The following is a 12,464-nucleotide window of genomic DNA, read 5'->3' on the forward strand; positions in this document are numbered from 1 at the left end:
TAGAAGCCAAACCAGAAGCACAGAGGTTCTTCAACCACTTTGCTAGGTGGATTTGACTGAACCATTTTAACCCCTTGGGCACCTCCTTCTCCACTGGCAAAAGCCAAGGTCTGTGAATGCTGCATTTCCAGGCACATGGTGCACAAATATTTGTAAAGAGCATTCCAGGCCTGTGGGGGAGGGATATAAAGTGCTTTATAATTTAAAAGCCAAGAAAGGGAGCTCTGGACATTTTACTTTTCAAGACAGTCTTTAGAGAAGGGAGTGATAGATTTCCCCTGTTTTCATCCAAGGACTGAAGTCTAATGAGTTGACAAACTATGAAGCTTATGGCATGAAGAGAGTATTTCCATTTTTCCTTTTTACGTGTTTAGGTTCACATGTTTGCCAGATTAATCACTGAACGCGTTGTGATCTGGCTTTGCATTGCTCAGGTACGCGCTCCTGGAAACTGATGGAGCCCTAGAAGTACTAGCCGCCCTTCAAGTGTTTACACGATGCTTTGTAGAAGCTCTGGAGAAAGAAAACAAGCAGGTTTGTGATATTGTTATATTGCAGCTATTATTCATTCCCTCAAAGAAAAAGAGGCTGTTAAGAGTATTTGATTAATCACCAGAAAGGAGCACTTTATTTTCACTGATTTTGATAGACTGCTTTGTTCACAAAGAAGGCCTCCAAATGAATGCCCCCGCAAAGGTAAAACCATTTTGGTTGAAAATTAATCACGGTGGCTTCTGTCTGTCTCGTGTCCTGGTACTCAGAAGCATCTCTCTACTGTTGTGCAGAGAACTCTGTTATGCCAGCATGGCCCACCCCAAAGGATGAACTTTCTGGGTCCTGTTTGTCCATCAGGACTCTGCCCGTCCTGGGCCAGAGAAAGGTTTTCTGGAGTCTGTGTGGTGTGTGCTAAGAAGGAGATGCCACTGGGAGTTCCCGTCTTGGCGCAGTGGTTAACGAATCCGACTAGGAACCATGAGGTTGCGGGTTTGGTCCCTGCCCTTGCTCAGTGGGTTAACGATCCGGCGTTGCCGTGAGCTGTGGTGTAGGTTGCAGACTCGGCTCGGATCCCGCGTTGCCGTGGCTCTGGCGTAGGCCGGTGGCTACATCTCCGATTGGACCCCTAGCCTGGGAACCCCCATATGCCGCGGGAGCGGCCCAAGAAATAGCAACAACAACAACAACAACAAAAAGACAAAAGACAAAAAAAAAAAAAAGGAGATGCCACTGATTAAAAAGCAGTAGTAGACATTCTTTTCTTTCTTTTTTTTTTTTTTTTTTGGTCTTTTTTGCCATTTCTTGGCAAAGAAATATGGAGGTTCCCAGGCCAGGGGTCCAATCGGAGCTGTAGCCACCAGCCTACACCAGAGCCACAGCAACACAGGATCTGAGCCGCATCTGCAATCTACACCACAGCTCACGGCAACGCTGGATGGTTAACCCACTGAGCAAAGGCAGGGATCAAACTCGCAACCTCATGGTTCCTAGTCGGATTCGTTAACCACTGCACCACGAGGGGAACTCCAGTAGATGTTCTTAATATGGGTTTCCGTTTACATCAGAGACCTAAATGTGAACTGGTTTCCAGGAGGGATAGGAGAGAGTGAGAGTGATGAGAAAAGATTTGAATAATCCTAGAGGAGGAGCTAGGAATGGCCATGACCAAGAGGTATGTGCTGGACCCAATCAGTGAGCAAGAAGCCGAGCTAAGGACCTGCAGGAAAATTTGCATGGGGTGAGTGGGGGGGGGTCTCCCTGCCAGCAGAGGCAGCTGACCAGTTAGAGGGACCTGTGAAAGGGGAACCTTTTCTACCGGAGAGCTTCTTTCGCCTTTGGGCATTTTAACAGGCCTGTGCTTCTGATGGCCACAGACTAAATGTCAGTGTGGGGCTTTGTCTGCTCAAGTGCCCCAGTCCGCTGCAGTTTCCCTTGAGGAAAGCCATGGGCCCGTGGGATGCTCTCTGTGGTGTGACTTAGGAGAGCCGTGCTATGATGACTGGCCCTCCTGAAATCCCATACACCCCTACACCAAGAACCCTCTCGGGTTTTAGCAGATGTTTCTGTTTTTTAAGGCAATGATAAATATTTATGAAGTCTTTTTCCCATCTTCTCTTTCCCTAGGGAAGGGAGCTAAACTCTAGCAAACAGCATTATCAATGGTACCCAGCCTGGAATTCGGGAGGAGAGCTCAGCTGAAAGGCACTGCCTGGCCCTCACATTTATTTTGAGGCATGACTATAAATATCTTTTATCCTCCCTGAACATTCTTTGTATTCCCAGTTAGGAGCTGGCCTCTAGAAAACCTGTCCCTTTGACTCCTGGAACACTTAGGTTAGGGCAGAGGACACCAGTGCAAGGCGTATTGCTTTGTCCTGTTCACTCAAGTCTGTTGTTCTCATCAGCTTTGCTCCTGGGGCACAGTGTTGGCCTTGGCACTTTAGATCTGGGCTGGCTGAACTGGACATATAACCACTTTTAGTGTGGAATAGTACCTGCCTGAGCTACATGGGTCTGGTGCTGTGAGGGGCACAAACTGGGTCCCGGTGGAAGGCAGGATGGAGGGGGCAAAAGAAACAGGAAGTCACTGCCCTGTTGTGAGCCAGGGATACGAGAGCAGTAACCTCTTCACTTTGCAAAGGCCTTGCTGCACGTGTATGATGTCGTTTCTCTTCCTGGGGCCATTCCTGATTGCCTGCCTTTCCAGCCCCTTTTTAAAATTTGATTTACTTATTTACTTATTTATTTATTTATTATTTGCTTTTTAGGGCTGCATGCGCAGCATATGGAAGTTCCCAGGCTAGGGGTCCAATTGGAGCTGCAGCTGCCATCTTACATCACAGCTATAGCAACGCGGAATCTGATCCGAATCCCCTAACCACTGAGCAAGGCCAGGGATCAAACCCACATCCTCATGGAGCCTAGTCAGATTCGTTTCCACTGCGCCACCACGGGAACTCCTTGAGTGCCCCTTTTTTAAATGATTCCTGATGCATGCCATCTTCTGTCCTATTTGTTCCCTACATGACCCTCGTTTCTCTGTGTGTTTTATTCATTCATCCACATATTCGTTCTTAATAAATGAGTATCATCAGGGTTCCCTGGTGGCTCAGCAGGTTAAGGATCCAGCCTTGTCACTGCTGTGGCGTGGGTTTGATCCCTGGCCGAGGAAATTTTGCAAGCCTCGGTCATGGCCAAAAGAGTCAAGGTAAAATAAAGAAATGAGTATCTGCCAACCTGACATCCACCAAGACCTAGCCCAGCTGTAGTGACTTTGAGGTGCCATGTGCTCCTCTCTATACTGTCACCCTGACTTCTCCCCAGGTAACCGCTGTCTTGACTTGATGTTTATCATTCCTTTTCTTTTTCTGAATCACACATATATATGATTACTAAGCCATGTTCTCTTTACTTGTCATTGCTTTTGCTCTTTCTAAAACCCAGCCACAGATAGGAGTGACACCGTATGCAGTCCTTTGAGCCTTGTCCTTGCCTGCGTGGTCTTAGGATTGCTCCAGGCTGTGCGTGGCCTTGGGGGGAGTGCTGTGTCCTGCTGGGCGGGGCAAGTACCACAGTGCAGCCATCTTCCTGGTGCTGGGCATTTGCATTGTTTCCAGATTTTGTTTTCTTTGATGCACAGCATCACTCTGAACATGCTGGAGAATGTCCTTAAGAGTGGAAGTGCTGGTTCTGAGGTGGGCAGAAGTTCAGCCTAGGCTCATACTGCCAAATTGTTTTCACCCGTGGTTGTGCCAATTAACATTCCCCCCAGCAGTTGAGGAGAAATCCCATTAATCCACATTCTTTCCCATTGTCAGAAATGTTTATCTTCAGGGCTCCTCGTTCTCTTTTTATCCTTTCCTCTCACCCTTGTTTTATTTGGAGAGCACTGTGCAGTCCCATGAATGTGCCCAGTCGGACTAGTGGGCAAAAATTTAAGGTTGTCATGACAAGCTGCTTTTTCTGAGCTTGCATAATGGCTCCAATACAAACAGCAAATCAATTCAGGTTCTGGTCCCAGAAGCGACAAGGTTTAATAATGTACTAGACTAAATCTCCCACAGATAAAAATTATAAACTCTGGGGGAAATATTTTTTTACCACTATTTGAAGGTACTAGAGAACAACCCAAAAAGCAGATAAAAAGTAGGGGGGATTCAACCCTTGAAAAAGGAAACTGCATTGGTTATTCTTCTGACTTTTCCCTGAGGGCTCTTATGAGAGGGTGGGAGGGGGGTTGAGTGGGGTCAGGGGGTGGTCAGAACTCTAGACACAATCTGATTGACCTGAGGTGTCAAAAGGCAGAGCTGCGTGTGGGCTGTCAGAGGAACAAAAATAGATGGGACAAAAGAAATGAATATCCAAAGATAAACCCACATATACCTACAGTAATCACAAAACTAAGTGAAAAACTAGTAAGCCAATTTAAAATAACTAGTGAAAAAGCAAATATATCAGACTAGGTGAAGAACCAAGAGCCCCATTCTAATATAAAGACACAGACTATAAAGTAAAAGGAAGGAAAGAGATACATTATGTAACTAATGAGCACAAGAAAGCAGGTTTGGCTCTACTGGCAGCAGATGGATTAGGTCTCAAGATAAGGAGTATGACCAGACAAACGTAGGGACATTTTTTTAATGATGAAATAGTTTATCAAAAGAAATACCAATAACGAATGGATATATGCCTGATCACAGAGTTCTGAAACACACAAAGCAAAAATTGACAGAAGTAAAAAGAGAAATAGACAAATCCACAGCTGCACGTAAAATACTCGGGAATAAATTTAACAGAAGATATATAAGACCTCTACATGGAAAACTACAAAACACTGCCAAGAGAAACTAAAGAAAACTTACACATAAAAGGAGAAAAACCAGGAGTTCCCGTCGTGGCACAGCGGAAACAAATCTGACTAGGAACCGTGAAGTTTCAGATTCGATCCCTTGGCCTCGCTCAGTGGGTTGAGGATCTGGCGTTGCTGTGGCTGTGGTGTAGCTCGCAGGTGAGGCTCGAATCGGGTGTTGCTGTGGCTGTGATGTAGGCCAGCAGCTGTAGCTCTGATTCAACCCCTAGCCTGGGAACCTCCATATGCTGACGGTGCGGCCCTAAAGACAAAAGACAAAAAGAAAAAAAAAAGACAGACAGACAGACAAACCATATTCATGAATTGTTAAGATACCTGGTTCATTGTGAGCCTAGTTAAAATTCCAGCAGGGTTTTCAAAACAGAAATTGACAAGCTGATTGTAAAACTGATATGGAAATGCAAAGGACCGACAGTAGCCAAAACAATTTGGCAAGAAAAAAAAAAGAGGCTTCACACTATTTGATTTCAAAACTTTAAGCTCAAAACCAAGACAGTGAGCTATTGGCAAAAAGATAGACATAGAAGAGTGTCCAGAAATGGATCTGTACATATATAGTCAACTGATTTTTGACAGAGATGCCAAGGCAATTCAATGGGCAAAGACAAGTTTTGAACAACTGGTACTAAAACAACTTGATATCCAGATGGGGAAAAAAATGAACCGCTACCTCACAAACACAAAAGTTAACTTGAGATGGATCATAGACTTCAAAATAAATGCTAAAACTACAAAGCTCATAGAAGATAACGAAGAAAATATCTTTTTTGGTGTTAAGATAATCTAAGGTTTATTTATTTATTTCGGTTTTTAGGGCCATACCCATGGCATATGGAGGTTCCCAGGCTAGGGGTCGAATCAGAGCAGTAGCTGCTGGCTTACACCACAGCTCACAGCAACGCTGGATCCTTAACCCACTGAGCAAGGCCAGGGATCGAATCTGCGTCTTTATGGATGCTAGTCAGATTCATTAACCACTGAGCCATGATAGGAACTCCTGATAATCTAAGATTTCTTAGAAGGAATGCAGAAAAGCACTGGCAGTATGAGAAAAACGGATAAATTAGATTTTATCAGAATTTAAAACGTCTGGGTTTTAATAGACATCCTTAAGAAAATGAAAAAGCTATCCACCAGCAGGTACAGAAGATTCTCAATACATATATCTGACAGAGAACTTGTGTCCAAAGTATATCCAGATCTCTTACAACTCAAGAACACAAGAAACAACTCACTTGTTTTAAAATGAACAAAAGACTTGAGTACACACATCGAAAAATATGTATAAGTTGGCAATAAACACATGAATTGTTCAGCCTCATGTGCCGTCAGAGAAAATGAACAGCAAAGCCATGATGAGGTAACATTTTACACCCACAAGTACGGCCAAAATTAATAAGATTAACAATACCAGACACTGGCAAGTATGTGGAACAACTGGAATTCTTATAAATTGCTGACGGGAGCATGAAGTGGTACAACCACCTTGAAAAATTACATGGCAGTTTCCGCTGAGCAGGCATCTACTCTATGACCTCGTAATTACATTCCTATGGTATTGACAAAGAAATGAAAGCACATATCCACTAAAAGATACAAATGTGAATGTTTGTTTTGTTTTTATTCGGTGGCAGCACCTGTGGTGTATGGAAGCTCCAGGGCTAGAGGTTGAATTGCCGCTGCAGCTACCAGCTTACGCCACAGCCACGGCAATGCCCAATCTGAGCCACATCTGTGACCTGTGCCACAGCTTAGGGCAATGCTGGATCCTTAACCTGCTGAACGAGGCCAGAAATCAACTGTCTTCACGGAGACAATGTCGGGTTCCCAACCCGCTGAGCCACAGCAGGAACTCCAATTGTGACCATTAATTGCAACTTTATTCATAATAGCCTGAAACTGGAAATAACCTAAATGCCATAATGGGAGAATAAATAAAAAGATTTTGGTGTATTCATACAAGGACTACTTCTAAGCAGTTTTGTTTTGTTTTTGTCTTTTTAGGGCTTCAATCATGGCATATGGAGGGTCTCAGGCTAGGGATCCAATCGGAGCTGCAGCCAGTGGCCTACACCACAGCCACAGCCATGCCAGATCCGAGCCGCGTCTGCAACCTACACCACAGCTCACGGCAACGCCAGATCCTTGACCCACTGAGCAAGGCCAGGGATCGAACTTGCATTCTCATGGGTGCTAGTCGGGTTCTGCTGAGGCACAACAGGAACTCCCTAAGCAGTTTTTTAAAAACGAACTACTTATACTCAGTAGCATGGAGGGATCTCAAAAGAACATGCTGAGCCAAAGAAGCCGAACACAAAAACTACATACTCGTATGATTCTACTTGTATGAAAAGCAAAAACATACAAAACTGATCCCTCTCATCGAAATAAAAATGTTGGTTGCCATGAGGAACTTGCACTTGCTGCCAGTGGGGCCCCCCCAAAAAAGCAAACAAACTGATTGCCAGGGTTGGGTGGCAGGATTGACTCCAACAGCCACAGGGAACTTTCTGGGGTGATAGAAACGTTCTGTGTCTTTTTCTTTCTTTTTTTTTTTTGTCTTTTGTCTTTTTAGGGCCGCACCTACAGCATATGGAGGTTCCCAGGCTAGGGGTCCATTCAGAGCTGTAGCCGCCAGCCTACACCACAGCTCACAGCAATACTGGATCCTTAACCCACTGAGCGAGGCCAGGGATCGAACCCGCAACCTCATGGTTCCTAGTCGGATTCCTTTCCGCTGCGCCACGATGGGAACTCCAGAAATGTTCTGTGTCTTGATTGGCGTGATGGTCACATTGGATTTACACACTTATCAAAAGTCATCAAATTGTACACAGAAAGCCCTTGTACTTCACTGTGTATAGATTTTTTTTTTTCCTCAACTTTTTACAAAAGTACTTCAAAGCTTCTGTGCCTTCTAAGGCCATAGCACTTTGGCCCTCAAAGTTGCTTGGTGCTTTATTGATTGTTAAAAACCATCTCACGGTTGCCTTGGAAACTCTCACTTAAAGATTTGTGTGGATAATTGGGATCGTCATGTGAGGTGAAGAACTGATATAAAGGCATGAGGAGCATAACTTTATTTTTCTTATGTCCCAAAACATGACTTTAAAAAGGTTTATTTTTCTTGGTGTTCCCATCCTGGCTCAGCAGAAACGAATCTGACTAGTATCCACGAGGACGCAGGTTTGATCCCTGGCCTCACTCAGTGGGCTAAGGATCTGGCATGGCCGTGAGCTGTGGTGTGGGTTGAAGAGGCGGCTCGGATCCTGTGTGGCTGTGGCTGTGGTGTAGGCCAGCAGCTGCATCTCTGATTCCATCCCTCGCCTGGGAACCTCCATATGCTGCAGTTGTGGCCCTAAGAAGACAAAAAAAAAAAAAAGGTTTATTTTTCTGGAATAGATGTACAAGCTTACTGGAAGCATCTTTTTTTTTTTTCTTTTTTTTTTTAATAAACATTAAAGAAAACATTCTGACCACATAAAGTACTAGTAGACCTTTTGGGGGCAGAAGATGCAAAATTTTGTGTTTTCTTAATACCATTCCAATCCTAATGTGGTTTTGAATTTTGGATTCTCTTGTAGCTGAGGTTTGCATTCAAGACCTACTTTCCATATGCATCACCATCTCTTGTCGTGACGCTACTCCAACACCCAAAAGGTAGGTGAAGGTTGCTTCTGCTCGTGTTGAAATAACTTCTGGGAAAACACTGTTAAATCCTAACCCTCCCCTCCCCGCTCCTTATCTATAAAACCAGGGAGATGGAATTGGTCACATCTGACATCCCTGGAAGCTCTCGGGGTCTCACGTTCTGTGGATTTCGATAGGAGAATTTGCTTGACTTTCCAGTTATGATCATTTACCAAAAGGAAGAAAAAATTTGGCCTCTTGCTGGGTTTTGATAGTGTGTTGCGGATAACACAAGGGCTCTGCTGGTGCCAGTCAGATCTACCTGGATGCCAGGAACAGGCTAAGACTTGGCTGGTTTGGACCAAAATAGCACATTTATGTGTATTTCATTCTTTGTACTCTGTGCCCCGGTTGCAAAAGAAAAGTTAAAACGATGAATGAAGCCAAGAACATTTAGGGGAGATTTCTCCCAACCACGCCAAGGGAAGGCCTTTGAAAGAAGACGGTAAGGGAAGTAGACCGCAGCCTTCTTTGGTTTCGCTTGCCAGCCTTCCAGAGGCCGTGTCCAGGCGGGGAAGTGATGAGTCTGTCCTAATTCAGCTGGCGTTGATCTGGTAACAGGCTCATGAGCTCGTGTTTAGGAGCCGTCTCAGCAGTGGAGAACTCAGGTAGCTTTCCCCTCTAAAGCCTGAAGTCTGAACGGACAGGAGCTGTGACATAAGCATGGCCTCTGGGCTGTTGGAGAAGGCGCTTTAGCTGACCGAGCGGAGGAAGGGGTAAAAGAACCCACAATGATGCCATTTTTTGCCTGCTTTTCCCTGAGACTTGAGTAAGGAAAGTAGATGATACAAAGATCCAGAGCCTTTTACAAAATCAAGATTCCTCTTTTTTTTTTTGCCTTTTTTTAGGGCCATATCCATGGCATATGGAGGTCCCCAGGCTAGGGTTCGAATCAGAGCTATAGCCGCCAGCCTACGCCACAGCCACGACAGATCCGAGCTGCGTCTGTGACCTACACCACAGCTCACAGCAATGCTGGTTCCTTAACCCTCTGAGCGAGGCCAGGGATCGAACCCGCAACCTCATGGTTCCTGGTCGGATTCGTTTCCACTACGCTACGATGGGAACTCCTCCTCTTCCTTTTTCTAAAAGATGAAGGTTCTCACCCAGAGTGACCCACTCGTCACTGTCCTCTCAGATGCCGGACTAGGTGGAGGTGGTGACGGGCCTGTGGGATCCACGAAGGGAAAAACTTTAGTGACAAGACAGAAGAGTCAGCCTGCACTTTCCAGGGGCACACCCCACAGCCTAAGTCAGTCAGCAAAGCCTAAAGTCAGCCTGTGTGAGCAGCTGCATGAGCTCTAGAAAAAGTATTGGGTGTTATTTTAAAATTTGGAAATGTATAAACAAAATACCTATGCTAGTTCCCAGAACAGTTTTCTGCCTGTTACTTTTGGAGGAAAAAAAAAAATAAGGATATACTCACAAACTGAAGTGTTGTTTAAACAGTAGAATCTTCTATTCAGCAGAAATTGATTTTGTGCCCACCGTAAAGTCCTGTGAAGCACAAGAGATGGCTCACTGAGGAGCCCTGACAGTCCAGGAAGCCGCTAGTAAAGCAGACATAACATAAGCATCTAAGCAACTTAGAAAAAGAAGAGAAGGAAACTGCCTCCAAAAGCTGCAGATCAAGAGTTACAGGAGTTCAGAAGACAGAGATAATATATGATTTTTTAATCTGTACCAGTTGTGGGGCAATAGTGGTTACTCTATCACTTATGTTATCTTTCTCATGTGTTGAATTACAGAATCTATCACTACATAGAAGTGTGGTAACCTTTTTCAGATGTTGTTTAGAACTACAGTTACAGACATGCTCAGAAGTGTTTAAAACCATGGGAAAATTATGGAACTCGAAAAACTAACTCAAGAGGAGACATTCGTCTGTATGACACCCCTGTTTTGGTTTTCTTTCCTGGCCTTTTTTTTTTTTAACTATAAACCTAAAGTCATATCTAAATTCACCACCCGCATAGGAGAGCAGTTGGGCAGCCCCTTCCTAATTCCTTATGGACTGGTTTCTTACAGTCTCCACGTATTGGGGACTCATCAATTATTAGTGATAGGGCAGGGGGCAGGTGAGTAGAAAAGAAAAACCCTGGGGCATTTGCAACACAGCATTTCCAAACCCCACGGTGGGCTGCCTGTGCAGCCTTCATCCACTCCCGTGGGCCCAAGGTAAAGCCCTGGAAGTCGAGGTCTGTCACACTGACAGGTGTTCCTCCCCAGACGTGAGAAAAGGCCAGCAGCAGGGAACGGCATGAGCATGGTGGTCGGGATTCCAAGGACTGGGAAAATTAAGGCCTTTCCCCCCCGCAAAAGGCCTCTTCTGGTCTCAACAGCAGATGGTGCCTAGTAGGTCTGGCTTTTCTTCAGCTCCCCTCTAATCGCCCTCTCCACCCACAGACATCCCACGGGGACTGTGGTCCCAGCCACTGAGACGTATTTCTGAAATGCTCCGAGAAATAGTGGAAGGCCAGACTCACGGGTAAGCAGACACGGATGACTCCTAGGTCTGTTTCACATGTGGTTTCTCTGGATCCTTATCGTCCCTTTGAGCAGGCCTGACGGCGGGGGTGGGGGGACGACACTACAAGTGTATCTCGGAGATACCGCAGGTTTGGTTCCAGACCACAGCAGTACAGTGAGTCATGTGACTCTTGGTTTCCCAGTGCATGTGAGAGTGATGTTTACACTATCCTGTAGTCTATTTAGTGTGCAGTAGCATTATGTTTCAAAAGATGTACATACCTTAATTTAAAACTATTTGATACAGGAGTTCCCGTTGTGGCTCAGCAGAAAGGACTCTGACTAGTGTCCATGAGGATGCAGGTCCGATCCCTGTCCTCCCTCAGTGGGTTAAGGATCTGGTGATACCATGAGTTGCAGTGTAGGTCTCAGACAAGGCTCGGATCCAGTGTTGCAGCTCCGATTGAACCCCCAGCCTAGGCACTTCCATATGCTGCAGGTGCAGCCCATGGCTCTAAAAAAAAAAGGCAAAAAAAAACCTACTTGATGCTAAAATATGCTAACCATCATGTAGACTGCAGTGAGTTATAGTCTTTTTGCTGGTGGAAGTTCTGCCTCGATGGTGATGGCTGCTGACTGTTCAGGGTGGTGGTGCTGGAGGTGGGGGTGGCTGTGTAATTTCTTAAAACTAGATAACATGAAGTTTGCCACATCCCTTGACTCTTCCTTTCTCAAATGATGTCTCTGTAGCATGCACCGCTGTTTGGTAGCATCACCCACAGCAGAACTACTTTCAAAACTGGAATGATTCCTTTCAAACCCTGCCACTGCTTTATCAATTAAGTTTATGTACTCTTCTAAATCCTGTTTTGGCATTTCACCAATCTCACAGCAAGTTCACCAGGGTAGATTCCATCTCAAAAAACTTTTTTTTTTTCCATTACTACTTTTTTTTTTTGTTCTTTTGCCTTTTCTAGGGCCTCTTCCCATGGCATATGGAGGTTCCCAGGCTAGGGGTTGAATTGGAGCTGTAGCCACCGGCCGACGCCAGAACCACAGCAATGCAGGATCCGAGCCGCGTCTGCAACCTACACCCCAGCTCACAGCAACTCGGATCCTTAACCCACTGAGCAAGGCCAGGGATCGAACCCGCAACCTCATGGTTCCTAGTCGGATTTGTTAACCACTGCGCCACAATGGGAACTCCCCATTACTACTTTCTTTGCTCATCCATAAGAAGCAACTCCTCTTTCTTTAAAGATTTATTGCAGGAATTCAGTCACATCTTCAGGCTCTGATTCTAGTTCTCTTGCTGTTTCCACCACATCTGCTGATGGACTTTCTTCACTAAAGTCTTGAATTCTTCAAAGTCATCCATGAGGATTGGAATCCGCTTCTTTCAGACTCCTGTTAATGTTGCTATTTTGACTTCTTATGAATC

At 45.1% G+C, this 12,464-nt stretch overlaps 1 protein-coding gene across 2 annotated transcripts in view; it reads left to right on the forward strand.

Annotated features, from left to right (window-relative positions):
- FANCC (FA complementation group C) overlaps positions 1 to 12,464 on the forward strand; it is a 271,146-nt gene that overhangs the window by 247,253 nt on the left and 11,429 nt on the right. For both annotated transcript variants that reach the window (XM_047755023.1, XM_047755024.1), the window contains 3 exons: positions 435 to 534; positions 8,449 to 8,524; positions 10,961 to 11,042. In XM_047755023.1, the coding sequence (XP_047610979.1) occupies positions 435 to 534; positions 8,449 to 8,524; positions 10,961 to 11,042 (258 nt within the window). The remainder of the gene's footprint in view (positions 1 to 434; positions 535 to 8,448; positions 8,525 to 10,960; positions 11,043 to 12,464) is intronic.

Source organism: Phacochoerus africanus, chromosome 12 (genome assembly GCF_016906955.1).
Source record: "Phacochoerus africanus isolate WHEZ1 chromosome 12, ROS_Pafr_v1, whole genome shotgun sequence".
NCBI lineage: Eukaryota > Metazoa > Chordata > Mammalia > Artiodactyla > Suidae > Phacochoerus > Phacochoerus africanus.